The sequence below is a fragment of the Vidua chalybeata genome, chromosome 19 (genome assembly GCF_026979565.1).
Source record: "Vidua chalybeata isolate OUT-0048 chromosome 19, bVidCha1 merged haplotype, whole genome shotgun sequence".
Lineage (NCBI taxonomy): Eukaryota > Metazoa > Chordata > Aves > Passeriformes > Viduidae > Vidua > Vidua chalybeata.
In genome coordinates this window covers 10,362,696-10,378,107 of record NC_071548.1, presented here as the reverse complement: position 1 = coordinate 10,378,107, position 15,412 = coordinate 10,362,696, and the positions used below count along the sequence as shown (strand labels likewise).

Genomic DNA, 15,412 nt, shown 5'->3' with positions numbered 1-15,412 from the left:
CCAGCGCAGGAACTTCGGACTCTGTGCGGGAAAGCTGCCGGGAACGGGACGGGGACGCTGGGCGGGTGCCCGCGGGGCATGGGCTGGACCGGGGGGGCCGCTCGCCCCGACCCGCCTGCAGGAGGAGGCGCCCGGGGACACGGGAGGGGACGGGGCGTCCTTGGCGCCGGGGCCGCTCCGGTTCCTCATTTCCCGGCTGGGCCGAGCCTCCCGCAGACTCCGCGCCGGGCACCGGGGGCGATGGACTACGACCACAACAAGGCGCTGCTGCTGGAGCTGCAGAGGGCGGCCGGGACCGGTAACGATCGCTGCGCCGACTGCGGGGAGCCAGGTGAGGCGACTCCGCCGGGCAGCGCCCCTCCGCCCCCGGACCCGCTTCCGAGCGGACAGCGGCCGCGACGAGGGGCCGGCCGCCCCCTCGCGCTGCGGCGCCGTGTGCGCGCTGGCCGTGCCGGTCCCAGCTGTGTCCGCTCGGTCCGTGCGGGGGACCGGCCGCGCCCCTCGCTCCGTGTCCCGCAGGGCGGCTGCTGCCCGCTCTCGGGGAGCCCCGCGGGGCCAGGGGACCGCAGCACCAGGCGCTTCCCTGGGTTATCTGTGGACAGGGCATGAGGCTGCAGGAGGAGGAGGGTGCGTGGGGTGGATTTTCAGCTCGGGGAATGTCCCTGCGCAAGGGTTGGGGCAGAGAAGAGCATGGAAAACCCGGCGGAGCCCCCGCGCCGCGCTGGCGCCAGTGCCCGTTCGGGTGGGTCAGGCGGGAGCTGAAGAAGGCGTCCAAGGTGCTTCTGTTTAGCGTGATAGGGAGAAGTGGGCGATAGCGCAATCCAAGGAAATGGTCTTGCCAGAACACTCAACGCCTATACGGATGCACCTGTCAAAGCTGCTTCAGGGGATAGCAGCAGGCAAGAGCAGGAGCCTTCACGGGCAGCGGACAGAGCCCTCGCTGTACGTGGTTGTACTCCGTTGTGTTGAACACTCCCGATAGTGTTCAACTGTCAGCACCTTCCTTCCACTGTTAATGCAGCAACAGCAACTTTTCATGCAGAACTAATAATTATTCATTAACTAGCTGAGCTTTTCCATCACTGCTCACCTGCCTGCCCAGTCACCTTAATTTTAAAGCAAATAGGCAGTTAAAGAATGTACAAACGCAGGGGCCACATCGTTCACCGGGGAAAGCAGGTATTGCTCCCCTCAACACAGTGAAGTGACAGCCATTAACAGTGGGGTGGGATTCGAGGTATTTACTAGGTGTGAAGCCTAGGCTGTGCATCAGATGTGGGTTTTTACCCTTGCCAGCATAAAAGGTTGTGCTTTTTCCTGTGTATTAATTGATTCTTTGTGTTTTTATCTAGATCCAGAGTGGGCTTCTTACAAACTTGGAATATTTATTTGTTTGAATTGCTCTGGAATTCATCGCAATCTTCCTGAAATCAGTAGAGTCAAATCCCTTCGGCTTGACTTCTGGGAGAGCAATTTAATAGAGGTACAGAGGAAAAAGCAGTAATTCTCCACATTTCCTAACTTTATCTGCCATGTAATTCCTGTGCCACCCACCAAGGACAATGCAACAGAGCCACACAGAGCTAAGTAAACTGCATGGGTAACTTTAGGGGTTTTTTTATGACCTGCTCAATCAAATTACATTGATAGGTCACTGATAGGTGACCATGTTCCTAACGGTTTGTGGTGTGTATTTTTAGATACACAGTAACTTCTCCCTGTGGCTTAGAAACCCACAAATATTTCCTAGTATTATGTTCAATTAAGAAAGCAACATACTCTTCTTAAATACTGGTTCAAGCTCTCATCATTCAGTTGAATTGTGTTAATAATGTAATCACAGTTAATATCTGGGAGGAGATGAAGGAATGGGGAGATCATAAATAATTTTTCTCCTAATTTTCTTTTGTTCTTTTCATCAAGAACCACAGTTTGTATTCCTTCACACATGGTTCGGAACTGTAAATACTGAAAAAGGTGCATCCACCTAACACCAGCAAACTATAATGCCAAAGGGAATTTATAAATGTATCTAAATACACACTGAGAGTTATGGCAAGACTCAGCAAAAAGTGCAGTCTCATTCTATGTTCATGATATGGTGTTGATTTGCAGTTGCACACCTAACTGTAATTTATTTTGTATTTCAGTTTATGAGGAATCACGGGAATCTCTGGGCCAAAGCTAAATATGAGGCAAAGGTCCCTCCGTACTATTACATCCCCAAGTCCCATGACTGCCTGTAAGTTGATGGTGTATTCACTGCTGTAGACCTTTACATTTGCTTCATTTTCAGGTCTCCCTGGCTGGCTGCTGAAACTAGAATAGAGATAGATCAGCTTTATCTATGTTTTCCTCTTCCAGGGTTTTAAGACAGCAGTGGATTAGAGCTAAATATGAGCGTGGGGAATTTCTTGACACTGGAGTCTGCCATGATCCCTGTTCTGCAGGTAAAAGGTTTGTCAGGGAGGTCTCAGCCTCAAGGCCAACAGTACAGTGTTCCATTGGCAGCTTTGGAGATCTCTGAGGTTGGCTTGTCACATTTAATCTGCTGGATGTGTAGTCACTGCTTTGAGTCTAGCTTTGAGAAGAAACTCCTAAGTCACTTACACAAGTGCAAGGGTATATTCAGATCTTACAGTTCTCTATTTCTTCCACTTGTTTTTTCATGAGGGGAAAATTCTCAGATGGAGAAGAGGCTTGAAACTGTGCCACATCACCCTCAGTTAAATAGTCCTGCCCTTGTGCCACCCTTCTCTGACACTTCTCTGTCTGGTTTGCAGGCAGCCGTGAAGGATGCCTCTGGAAGCTTGGGAAGGGACGCAGACAGTTCCAGAAGAGGCAGTTTCTCCTGTCAGCAAGGGAAGGGGTGATGAAGTACTACAGCAACGAAGTGAGTTCTTCAGCCAAAGCTGGCCATAGGTAGCAGGTCAACACCCACCCTCAGACCTTGCTCTTTGTGGGCAAAACCCAGCACAAGTAGCTTTGTTTCTAGTTTTGTGGCCAGCCTGTGCTTAGAGGAGTGCACATGTTTCTCCCTTAACATATATGGTATATTGGGCAATTTTGGATTTAGTTCTTTTTCTCATCCCTTATCTCAACCCTGCAGCCTCCTTTTGCTTAGCGAACAAAGGAAATGGGTACTGGCAGTTGAATAGCAAGACAAAGAAGAGATCTGCTGACAGTTGTTAGCTCTAACATTACCAAAATATCCTCTCATCAGGTCCTGCAGCAGGGTCCTCAACATGACTCCTTTCTGTGAGAGACTGTTCTCTAACTCAGAGGCTGAGATAGACTTATCCCTTGCAATGCAGACCCAGCCCTCTTTAGTAGTGACCCAGCATTTGTGAAGGAATCTTTGTAAGTGGTTTTATGTTGCAAGTAGTTAAGGCTTTATGTTTCAGGTATATCCAATATCCAGATATTTTAGGATGTCTAGATCTCATACAGCTTGGTCTGTCCTGCAGTACATTCCCTGAGAGCACTTTAATACAGTGATGCTTTTCATTCACAGTCCAAAGGTCCAAAAGCCGTTATCAGCGTTGAGACTCTGAATGCCATGTTCCAGGTGGAGAAAATAGGACACAGTCATGGGCTGCAGATCACATACATCACAAATGGTCAAACAAGGAACCTCTTTGTCTATCACGAAAGTGGAAAGGTGAATATAATGGCAATCGGGAGTAAGCAAGATGTTTAGATGTTGGATCTATATTTTGGAAGAGTTAACTGTGTCTGCAAGATCTGGTTTTACTTGGCATCACTAAGACTTGTAGAATATAGGAAGTTCCAGAATTTGATAACTGTAGCATCTTGCTCCTTTTCTGTTGGGGCATATATTCAGCTTCACCTTTAGGATAGTCTTAGGTGGTGCATGGATGTAAATCTCTGTAAGGTAACTGCCTTGTGGTTTTTACACAATTTCATGGTTAAATTCTTGACATGCATAGAGAATGTTGTTTTGCATTATTTCCAAGCCAGTAATGATAATTTTTAGAAGTATCTCTATAGATGTTGTTAAGATTTCTGTTTCTTCCTTCAACAGAGTTCTTGTCTCTTTCCAGGTACAGTGGTTTTTAAACAACCCATAACTGAATCAGCTGAAAAAGCCTGTGTATACAGACTTGGGTGACTGTCCATGCTAAGAATGTCTTGGACCTCCCAGGAGGGGCATTCTTAAATTCTTTTGAAGGGTCAATGTTTTTCAGGTGTCTGGGACAAATCACTGACACTTTCTGCCCCGTGGGGAGAAAGTACCTCTTTACAAAGAGGTCACCAGGAAGGAGAAGGGCATTTTGCAGAAGCAGTGCTCTTACTCTTGTTGATCTTCATGTCTGTGTTTGCTGTTTTCCCAGGAGATTGTTGACTGGTTCAATGCTATTCGGGCAGCACGTTACCATTATCTCAGAACAACCTTCCCAAATGTCCCTGAGCCTGAGGTGAGAACTGAACAGGGCTTGAAGCTGTCTAGCCAAATATAGCATGGGAAAACATTTTCTCACTTCTTCTGACAGAGTCAGATGTTTAAAAAGCAGCACTTGGGTCCAGGGAATGGACAGAAGAGGTAGAAGGAAAGGCCACACTGAATAACATGCAAAAACTTGGTCAGCATTTAAGGCCTTAAAGTCTCCATGTGATTCTTATACAGTGTAATCTGTCAAAAATGTTATGTTCCTTCTTACTTCAGACTTCCCTTTACTAAGCAGACAAAAAATCCCAGACCCCAAAAGCCACAATTGATGGTGATTAACTTTCACAAAAACAGAACAGAAATGCAGTCTTGAATGAGACAGCCTGTCCTGGTTTCAGCTGGGACAGACACAGACTTTTTTGTGTTTGTGTTTTCCTAGCTCATACCCAGGATCACAAGAAATTTTGTCAAAGAAGGATATATGGAGAAAACAGGACCAAAAGTAAGTGCATACTTGGCATTACACAAACAGGATCATTCCAGATAGAGAATATTTGGTAGTTCAGTGATCCTGACTTGGAAATTATTTGCTCAGTGACTCTCTGCTTCCTGGGTTGATAAAAGACACCATATTCAAACCTGTCATGTTATTTGGGACCATGTTTTATTTTGTGTGGAAAATAAGATCATGAAAAAGAATCCTTGAAGAGTAAGCAAGGTGGATTAGTTGTCAATGGACATGCAAACCACGTGGATTGCTGTATCTGCTAACTGCAGCTCCTGCCACAGCAGAACATGATGTGCTAACCCCCCCTACTTCTCTGTTTCACTTAGAGTCAGTTGCACTTAAATCACGTCTACTTAGAGCAGCAAAGTGTCACTTGAGCAAATTTCTCTACAATGAAGCCAATAGTTTGGTTTGTTGTATTGTGGGAAGTGTTTGGACTAGCACTTTTGGAACAGAAGAGCTGGGTTTTGGGCACTGCTGGCGGAGGAGATAAAAGATCTGAGGTCTTGTTTGAACACAGCCACTTCTTGCCTTGCTCTCCTCTGAGTGAACCATGAGCCAAGTCCCATTATAAAATTCAGCAGTGCAATGCTGATAATGAGTATGCTGGGTTTTGGCCCAGCTTGTGCCAGTGTTCCAACACCTCTTCTGCAGGTACTTGCACAGAGCATGAAAGATTTTGTGTTTTTCTCCTGAGGCCTAAATTCTGCTTAAACTGAGTTGAGTCCTAGAAGAGGCCTCTTCAGTTCAGCCTGGAGCAATTAATAGCTCAGGAATGGTCAGGTAAGTGTAGTTGATGGAATTAGCACCTAATAAAAACCAACTAGTATTGTACACCCAAAATTCCAGGGACAACCTCCCTGATTAGATTGTTGAAATTGATTGCTCACTCTCTTCACTATTACCACTCAGGGATTGTTCTCTGCAGTACTTTCAATCCATTTCATGCAACTTCCTTATTCCTGTTAATTGGATAATTTCCCTGCCTATTCAATTGTTATTGAATATAAATCTATATTTTGAGCCCAGGGAAAGAGAGAGCTAAGGGCTGCACACAGCAGTCCTTTTATCAGTTGCAGGGATGAAGGAAACTGTACTCCAGCTCCAAGTCACTTAAGTGGTCCTGGGATTTGAATAGACCCAAGTCCACTTTGAGACTTGGGTCTTTAAAGAATTTCTACCATTTCCTTACAGCAGAAGGAGGCCTTTAAGGTACGCTGGTTCTGCTTGGATTCTCAGGAAAGGAACCTGCTATACTTTAAAAATCCACTGGTAAGAGGAATGTTCTTTGTTCCACAGCCCCTTCATGAAGCAGGTGGGGAGGAAGGGTCTGTTCTCATCCACCTTTTCCAGTGGCTGTGCCAGACTGGAGCAGGCCCGGCCTCAAGAGCCAATCTCCCTTGCCAAAGGATGTCTCTGAAGCTGAGCTGGTTGGGAACTCCGGCCTGTACAGTGGCTGTGAGAAAGATCTTTTAAAAGTAACTGCTATTGCGTGTGGTGTTCATGCCCCCTCCCTCCCAATCCTTGTGCCTCTGTGTCTGTAACCTTAGCCAAGATGAGCAATATTCCAGTTGACAGCCCCAGTATCCTGCTTCCTAGCACTGCTTTAGCCATGGGAATGTCCTTCCCTGCCCCTTCTGAGTACCCACCAACCAGCTCTGTAAGCGTGGGATCCTGCCTTCTCCTCCTAAGAATGCCTATGAGTGCAAAGTACCACTTTGTGTGTTCCCTGCTGGTGTCAGCAGTCCGTGTCATTGGTTCCCCTCCGTGCATCCCCAGATCCTGTTCCATGTCAAAGGACAGAGCAGTATCTGCTGGAGCTCCACTGTCTGCTGGCTAATGGCTGGCTGCTTCCTTCTTTCCAGGATGCATTTGCACAGGGCCAGGTTTTCATCGGAAGGAGGCATGAGGGATATGAAGTACGAGATGATTTGCCTCAGAAAGTCTGGGTGAAGAAGAAGAAACCAGTGATCGCTCTGGTCACGCCAGTGAGAGAGTTTGTGTTTATCTGTGAGAATGACAAGAAGCAGAGGGAGTGGATGGATGCCTTGAACGGAGTCATCACCCAACCCTGATGTCCACAGGGAGGAGCAGGCAAGCAGCTGCATTCCACCTAGCTGCAGCTTCTGGCCACACAAGGACAGGCCTGTTTTCCAACAGAGTGGGATGAATGTTTCTTACAGCACTACATTTCTGGCACAATAAAAAACCAAGCCAAGTTTAAGTTGTAGATGATACTGTAATGGGATCACTCCTGTAATGAAATCATACAGATTCTTCTCACTCCTTGCTTTCAACAGTCTCTACTGTTTGGCTTTTTTGTGACTGGCAAATCCAACATCCAATGATTTTTTTCCAAAGCACAACTCCACATGGTGCCCCAATGAAGACATTGAGAGTAAAGGATGAACATACATTGATCTGTCTCACCCAGGAATAGATGAAGCTTAATGAGCTTGATTAAACTGAACATTGAAAGGCAGAAACAAGTTTTAAAAATATTTTCTTCATTGACTTGCTTGCAAACGCTCCATGAATGAGGACTGGTGTTCAGTGTTGGAGGGGAGCCTTCTCATCAGGTACCACTGTGTGCAGGAACTGATGGAGATTGCACTGGCTGACACAGAGCACTGAGTGTACATGCCTCAAGACAAAGTCTGAGATCTGGTTCTACCAAGCAGCAAGTCATTCACACATTTAATTCTTCTTTACAGATAGCCTCATTTTGCAAATCAAGAGGAAGTCTTGCAAACCAAGTTTCTGGTGAGGCTTCCACCTTCTGCTGACAATTGCCAGCTGGTCCCGAGATACTCTAAATAGTTCTTTTTTTCAGAAATGAGAAGTGCCAATATTTGCAGGAATTAGTGACACTAATCCTTCTTTCTCCCCACCCCCACTCGCCCAATAGTGCAAAGGAATTGTTTCAGGTGGTTCATCATTCTGCCTTTCTCAGCCAGCTCATCGTCCAGCTCTGAGCAATGTGCAGCAGTTTTATGTGTTGATATGCTCCCATGAACTTCTGTGTTCCAGGCTCTGTCCCCACACAACCCCATTCGTTCTAGCTGACATGGTGGTTCAGCAATTCTGTTAAACAGCCTAATCCTGCAGCTCCTGAAATCATCAGAGAGCAGCTTTTTACTTGTACGAGGAACATTGACAGTCTTCATTGTTAATTGTTATTTTGAGATGACCTGAGTAGCTCGGGATGACCTCAGAAGGGTTTGGTCCCTCCAGGAGCCTGGACTTCAGTCAGACAAGGTCTGCGCTGTGCTGTGCCACTGCTCTCCCGGCTGGGTCAGCAGACTGCCCATGTCAGCAACTTTCACTATTACAAAATCGGGAAATTCACGGCGGAAATGAAATAGTGCAGAAAACAGGGACTTTTTTGGACAGTCAATGAAAGTGAAGGCCAGGCCCTAGAGAGTTCTGAGTCAAAGTCCATTTCCACCCGCACTCCAAATCGTGCGACCAAGGCACGTGAGAAGAGCGGAGCAGAATAGAGCAAAGCAGGGCGGGGCAGAAACGGCGCGCCCGGGGCGCTCTCGGCAGCGGAGGAGGGGCCGGCGGAACCGAAACTGCGCGGCCGCTGCGCTCCGGGCCGGGCCGGGCCGGGCCATGGCCGGCGTCATCGAGCTCGAGAGGCTGCAGCGCGTCCTGGAGCTGCAGTGCTCCTGCTGCCTGCAGCTCTTCGCGGAGCCCGTGCGGCTCACGGGCTGCGGCCACAGCTTCTGCCGGGGCTGCATCCTCCGGTACTGCGCGGGGCGGCCCCGCGCCGCCTGCCCGCTCTGCCGGTGCGCCTTCGAGCTGCAGCACCTGCGGCCCAACCGCGAGCTGGCCGCGCTGCTCAGCCTCATCCCGCGGGAGCTGAAGGAAAACTTGGAAACGCAGGAGGAGCCGGAAGCCTACGGAGCTGCTGCCTGCAACCACCTGAGCTCGGCGGGGCAGGGACGTGGGGAGAAGGTACGGCCGGAGGCAGCCCGGGTCTGTCCGACACCCGGGAGCTTCACCCCCCGACATCCTGGGGCTCCTCCGCGACACCCCGGGACATTCCGGGATTACATCCCGGGGTGACATCCCTCGACTCCCTCGGGACATCCCCCGGCGGCATCCCCCGACTCCCAGGGACTACTGCCCGCGACATTCTGGGACAGCACCCAGCGGCACCCTCGGGACAGCCCGGGTTTCCATCCCACGGCGCAGTAACACATTGAGCAGATGGGTTCGGCTGACAGTGCTGGGGCTCTTGGGTGGTGTCTGAGAGCTGCATAGTTGAATTAGAAGAACTAATACTTGTACATATTCAGCTGATGCACAATAGTAGTAAGTGACTTCTTTGTGCTGGGTGTTTCTTACTGCATCAGCATTGCGTTGGAGACTGCTGAAAGGACACATAACATTATTAGACAGTGCTACAGCTCCACCCAGCTTCATGGCACAAAATGCCATGAAATATTTATGATCTAGATCTCTGCTTAAAACGACTCCCAGAGGAGGAGATGAGAAAGATGTGTTGACCTTCATTATTTTAGCACATATGTGTCTTTTTCCATCAAGCTAAGAGCATATTGAAGCTCACAGTTATAGCTGAACATGTAATTAATTGGTGACTGTTGATGTTGACTTACTTGTGATTATTCCTACTCAGAATTGTGTCTTTCAGACATCTTCTCAAACAGTCCATTGCTTAACTAATGTAAGTCGTGTAGGGAATTTTTATTATCCTGCAGCTTAGCCTAGTCATGCTTTCTCTGAGGTTTATATAGGTAAATAGTCCAATGTGTCACTTTAAAGGAGGAAGAGATATGGGAGAGCTCCAAGCAACAGGAAATAACTGCAGAGACCATCTACCTGTTGAGGAAAGATCTCAATAAAGCAAAGGTACACACTGTACATTCATCACCTACAGTAACTTTCTGTTTCCACTTTTCTGGGCTGGAGATGTGGTTGACTGCAGGGTTGCCTTCCAGCTCAGAGCTGGAATCTGCCTTTTTCTTTCCTTCTTTTTTGTCATAATTCTGTTTTTACTGATGAGAATGAATATATGCCATCAGCTGCACTGATTTCTGTCTTGACTGGTACAAAGGCAACTAGAGTTGTGCATTGTTGCATTTTTCTGCTTATCCCAGGAGTAGCCTGAATTATTCTGTTAGATTTAGATGCAAATTACAAATCATAAGAGGGAATATTGAACTTTCTGAGTTGTTAAGCAGAGTCCACTGGCCATGAAATAGTCATGATCCTTAACATGCTCCAACTCTCATTGCATGTAATGCAGGATAGTGTAAAATATATTTCATTCCTTTGAATAAAGTTTTCTGGTCTGCAGGGGTCAGTCGAAGAACACATTAGATAGGACAGTAATTCTCGTATTCCATGTATGTTTCCTTACCACACAATGAACTCCATATTTTCTGTCTTTCAGGAATATACATCTCATATCAAAAGCCAGGTTACTAGAGATTTCTGTTGCATGAAGGAATATATTGAAAGACAGGAGAGAAACACACTGATGTTCATTGAACAACAGCAAAAAGCTGCTCAACAGAAAATTGAAGAGACTATTCACCAGCTCACAGACATCAAAGACCAAACTGTAAGTGATGAAATGAAGTGGCAGAATAAGAGTAGAAACTCAAGTTCATTGTCTGGGATAGCTGAATACGTTGAGAGCACCTTTGAGGTCCCCACTGCACCATTCTCATAGAGACAATGGTGCCAAACCATGGACATTGCTGTCAGCAGGGAGAGTTTGGAGTGAGAAATTCAGAGGAAAAAATGTACTGAAAGAGGCACAGGCTAGGAATGGAATTCAGAACTAGATTTTTTTCCAAGGATATTGGTGAGCTGGAATGAAGTGGGAGCTGCAGTGCTGAAAGCCAGTCCTCAAATCAAATCTAAAGTCGGGATCTTTCATGATCTTTTTATTTTCCAGAATTTGTATTTACACACAGATATGCGAGTTTAAAAACTCACAGAGTTATCAAATATTTTGTAACCGTTTTCTTGTGGAAAACACATCAAGGGCCCTCAAAAGATGCAGTTAAAGCACTTCAGATTATGTAGAGCCATTTTTATGTTGAAAACAACAGTGCCAAGTGATGCAAGTTAACCAGCAGGAATTTGGAGTGGGGCTCACTGGGTGGGGCAGTGCCATGAGACAGAATTGGACTTCCAGGATCCAGGCACAGGTGCCCACATTGGAATTCATCTGATCCAGGGTCCCGTTACAGGCAGTGAGGAAAAATGGGTACTTTCAGTGTTATCTGGCCTACTTGAGATATCCACCTGCAAAGGAGATGAATCCAGCCTACAAAAGGCTGTTTCCTCCTGTACAGACTGTACACACAGACTAACAGAGCAACTTCAGATGTCGATTTCCACAATTGCTAAATTTAGGCACACTAGGTTTACCCATTCCTCACACTAATACATTTTCAAACTTTTGGTTTCGGTTCTAGAAGAAGGAAGTTTAAAAAAGAGTAACTTTGTGTATGCATATGAACACTTAAGGAAATTGTAATGCATATATAAAAGAAAAATTAGTTGCATTCTTGGTTTGCTTGGGGAAAACACAGTCTTTTTATTTTTTAATAAGAATATCCTTTGCTGTTTTCTGTGAGATTTCAGGTTGGCTTGCTCAGGTGACTGTCCTATAAAGGAAACTTGATACACAGAATAAGATTCTTTGAGGAGATCACTGCTCTTTTTCCACTCAGGCTCTACATTATAATCTGATCTGCGAGATTAAATAACTGCTGCTGTTTACATCTTTCCCTTGATCTTTTTGTCATTATTAGACAGACTTATGTGAGAGGCAGAGGTACGAAGGCTCACCTTTGACAATAAATAAAATTACACTTGATGAAAAGCTTAATGTTGTTAAAAGTGCTGTAGAAGATCTTAAGAGAAAGTTGGAAATTTTACTCTTGGAGAATTATGCTCAGCAACTCCCACCAGGTGAGTTTGCCTTATTTTGAAATCTTTTTCTTGAAGGCAGTGGATCTAGCAAATAGAGTAAAAAATTACTTTGTGCTTATGAAATGCATGTGCAAATAAAACAAGAAACATGATACTCAGCAAAAAACTGAAGAACACTGTAAAAATTTTTATGACAGAAACTGCTTTACCCATCTCACTTTTCTGACAGTTCCCTTCTGACCACACCAGCATGTGGCTGTTTGTTAATTTTGGGTAAAAATGTTTGCCTACACGTCCTTTGTAATTTATACAATCAAAAAAAGCAACTCCTTGTTTTGCACTTGAACAAATAGCTGGATTTATTTAAGGTGTGTTTTCCTTTAGAAGCTTAAATACTTCCTGTGTGCATTTGGAAGAAATGCCTTAACACCTCACTTATTTTTGTATTTAGTGCAGCCTCCAGACTTACACCAGGAGCCAAGTGTCAGCTCATCACTTCCAGAGCCTGCGGCTGAAAGTCCTGAACCAGCCATTTCCAGCCAGTTTTCTCAGTGTAAGTATCCAAGCCAGCAGGACTCTTAACAGCATCCAGGTGACTCTGAGACTGGATTTGCTGAAGAAAACTGACCTTGCCAACATCAGCAGGAAATGTGACTGTTTACTGAAGCATGGAAACACAGTGGAGTTGCCGGGAATGAATCAGTTCCTGACACATAATGTAACATTGTACCTGAGTGCGGATGTAGGATAAAAAAGAGATGAGAGACCTGCTTTGTGTAAGCTGTGTGGTAGCTTGTGTTGGCTGTGGAGTCTGAGCTGGTGTACAGGCAGTTACTGCACCTCCCTGATCTTTGCTGTTAAGCTATAATTACTCCAGTTGTTACTTGAATTCAGTATCATTTTGACAGAAATATTTTTGCAGTCAACACTCTCTACTACAGCTGTAGTTTAACACAGAAAGCAAATGTTTTTCTGCTGATAAAATATGTAAGAGCTTGTCCCAGTGAACAGATGATTGTAAGCTTTATGAAGGTAAGCATCCCATTTATTATTGACAAAAAGGTAATTTAAAAAAAAAATATTGTGGCTTGGAATAAAATCCATCTTCTAGGGTGCAGGGTACTTTCACCTTTCCGCTGGAGTGCATATGAGTTTGTCATGGATATTTACACAGTTGTGCCTGTTAAATGTTTCAGTATGCCTAGGATACAGTTGATAGTGCTTGGTTAAGGATTTTTGAACTTTGATTCAGGTTTATGGTTTGATCACTGGGTTTTATTTCTTTTCTGGAACAGGGATGCACCTGCCTTCTTGTTGCCTGCATGTGAGAATATTTTCCTTTCTGTGTTCCAGGGGCAGATGATGTGACTTTTGATCCCACAAGAGTGCACGAGCGCTTGGCACTCACAGCCCAGAACAGGAGAGTGATGGTTTCCAGCCACCCCACCAGTTATCAACGATCCCCCAAAAGATTCTGCATCAGCCAAGTCATGTGTTCACAGGGCTTCTCTACTGGGTGCCACTACTGGGAAGTAATTACCAAGGACAGCGATGGATGGGCTGTTGGAGTTGCTCATGAAATGATTGGTAAAAGGGACAAATTGGGAAGAACTGAGCATTCCTGGTGTGTAGAATGGCTAGGTCCTAAAAAACAGCTGTCAGCATGGCATAAGGATCAAGAAACATTATTACACAAGGACAAACCACCGAAGGTTGGAGTTTTCCTGGAGCTACAGAAGAAGACTGTGTCATTTTACTCCATCGCTGACAAAGAAATGCTTTTGCACACCTTTGAAATCAGTACCTCAAATCCCCTCTACCCTGCTTTCTGGCTGTACACTCTAGAAAGGAATGGATCTTTAACTATAAGTCAGCCAAACAGGAGATAAAGCCTACTGAGACCAGGGACAATTTTGCCAGTGACTGCAGAGTTTCTATAAAAGCCTCAGTGTTTAGCACAGGAGTGTACCAAGGAATGAATGCATAACTACCCAGGCTTTCCTGGGAATCAGCAACTGATACTTCTGTCTGCTCTGCTTCTCTTCACACTGTGCTCTGGTCTAGCCATACTTCATTAAAGCAATTCCAGGCTATGCTAAAGGCAGTGACCACCCCTGTGGAAGTCAGGTGGGTTTCTCAAGCAGCTTTAAGTAGTCCCAGGATATTCCTAGGAAAGAGTGTAGTAAGGAAGCTCTAATGTTGGGGATAGCCTTTCTCATTGACCTAATTTTTCCTACATTGATATAAAAAATATAGGAGAACAGATGATGCTGTTACTTTCTGTCAAGTTAGTTTTCTTTAGACAGATCTGATTGATTAAGGAATGCTCAGAGGGTAAAAATTTTACTGATCTTAGGTATGAAAATCTTTCCCTCTAGGGCAGGCACTAACTAGGAAATAGGCTTTGGATTTGAGGACCTGACACTTCAAGGAGGTGTCCCAGAAGAACATAATTTCACTGGAACCATGTTTTAGTCTTGGCTTGGCCAAAGGGTTGTCAGTCCTGGTGCTGGTGTGACCATGGGCATGCTTGTGGAAGTAGATGTTCAGGGGTGTTTATACCAGCTAATAAATTGTGGTCACTTTAGTGCTCTTTTAAAGGGCCTGCAAACAGGACTCTGTCATGGGAAGGACCATTTGGTCTTGCCAGTGAGCCTGAGACAAAGCAAGAGGTTCTCAGTTGCCTGTGGGGGGTGAAGGGACCAGAGCTGAGGTCCCACAAAATCTACGGAGAACTTGATTTCTGAGAGATACACTGCTTCATGCAGGCAAACTGAAAACAGCATTCCCAAGAAGCGAAGACTTTTTCAGGAAGACTGTGGCATTTCAGAATTGACAAAATTAATAGTTTATTGTGAATAAAGCATGTGGGATTCAACTATGTTATTTAGTGGAATGGAGCTCCATGTCTTCTAAAGTAATTGACAGAACTGCTGCTCACCTTGTCAGTTACTCTCTGCTGCCACTGAACACTGGTGGCCTAAATGCACATTTGTATGATCCCAAAGGGTGTGTGTTTCAGCATCTCCAAGGCTGGGCTAGCTTTCCTGGGATAGCCAAAGCCACTGCCTTCTTAGTATTGAGGTGTCCTTTGCTCGTTCATCTGGGAAAAAACAACTACGGCACGAAGTTGCTGGATATCCCCAATTTCCCACATTACACCGTAGTGCCCAGGGGCAGCAATTTGTTGTGGTTTGGATCACAGCAACAACACACCTAACAACACACAGCACAGATGGGAACGCTCTGTGTCACTATTTGAACATTGGGAATAATTTCCTGAGTAGGTGATTAAACATTGGGACGGGCTGCCCGGGTTCGAGTCACCGTCCCTAGGGGTGTTTAGGGAAAGACTGGACTTGGCACTCCGTGCCGCGGTCCGGTTGACACGGTGGTGTTGGCTCATAGGTTGGACGGGATGATCTCGGAGGTCTTTTGCGCCCTCAGTGATCCCGGCGTGCTCCGAGTGCCCCGGGCTGTGCCTCAGCGCTCGCTGCGGTCGCGGCCGGCCCGGCGGAGCCGCCGCCTCCCGCCCGCGCCCTCAGGGGCGGCCGCCGCCCCGCGCAGCCGCCGCT

The 15,412-nt window shown here is 46.1% G+C and overlaps 2 protein-coding genes across 4 annotated transcripts; both read left to right on the top strand.

Annotated features, from left to right (window-relative positions):
* Positions 1-70: 70 nt before the first annotated feature.
* ADAP2 (ArfGAP with dual PH domains 2) lies at positions 71-6,994 on the top strand. Of its 3 annotated transcripts, none has more exons than XR_008434164.1 (10): positions 71-331; positions 1,353-1,483; positions 2,151-2,242; positions 2,365-2,450; positions 2,784-2,893; positions 3,515-3,661; positions 4,356-4,439; positions 4,851-4,913; positions 5,574-5,702; positions 6,114-6,192. XR_008434164.1 is itself a non-coding variant. In XM_053960109.1 (10 exons), the coding sequence occupies exons 1-10, from the start codon at positions 79-81 to the stop codon at positions 6,992-6,994; spliced, it is 1,254 nt and encodes a 417-aa protein (XP_053816084.1). In that variant the 5' UTR covers positions 71-78. The 3 variants fall into 3 exon arrangements, 2 of the variants coding, with proteins under 2 accessions (XP_053816084.1, XP_053816085.1); XM_053960109.1 differs by lacking the exon at positions 5,574-5,702 and adding an exon at positions 6,785-6,994 and having other exon boundaries at positions 6,114-6,191; XM_053960110.1 differs by lacking the exons at positions 71-331; positions 5,574-5,702 and adding exons at positions 470-627; positions 6,785-6,994 and having other exon boundaries at positions 6,114-6,191.
* Positions 6,995-8,508: 1,514 nt separating this feature from the next.
* RNF135 (ring finger protein 135) lies at positions 8,509-15,354 on the top strand. The gene is made up of 6 exons (XM_053960108.1): positions 8,509-8,879; positions 9,711-9,797; positions 10,342-10,512; positions 11,717-11,876; positions 12,289-12,390; positions 13,191-15,354. Exons 1-6 carry the CDS (start codon positions 8,535-8,537, stop codon positions 13,724-13,726), a joined length of 1,401 nt encoding a protein of 466 aa, XP_053816083.1. The 5' UTR covers positions 8,509-8,534; the 3' UTR covers positions 13,727-15,354.
* Positions 15,355-15,412: the final 58 nt, after the last annotated feature.

What these genes read in the sequence shown, in the direction of transcription:
- ADAP2 (XM_053960109.1), top strand. Translation starts at nt 79, where the DNA reads ATGGGCTGGACCGGGGGGGCCGCTCGCCCCGACCCGCCTGCAGGAGGA. An exon ending in TCTATCACGAAAGTGGAAAG is followed by an intron (nt 3,662 to 4,355) that starts GTGAATATAATG and finishes CTGTTTTCCCAG; the next exon opens with GAGATTGTTGACTGGTTCAA. An exon ending in TATACTTTAAAAATCCACTG is followed by an intron (nt 6,192 to 6,784) that starts GTAAGAGGAATG and finishes CCTTCTTTCCAG; the next exon opens with GATGCATTTGCACAGGGCCA.
- RNF135 (XM_053960108.1), top strand. Translation starts at nt 8,535, where the DNA reads ATGGCCGGCGTCATCGAGCTCGAGAGGCTGCAGCGCGTCCTGGAGCTG. An exon ending in GGCAGGGACGTGGGGAGAAG is followed by an intron (nt 8,880 to 9,710) that starts GTACGGCCGGAG and finishes GTCACTTTAAAG; the next exon opens with GAGGAAGAGATATGGGAGAG. An exon ending in TTCCAGCCAGTTTTCTCAGT is followed by an intron (nt 12,391 to 13,190) that starts GTAAGTATCCAA and finishes TCTGTGTTCCAG; the next exon opens with GGGCAGATGATGTGACTTTT.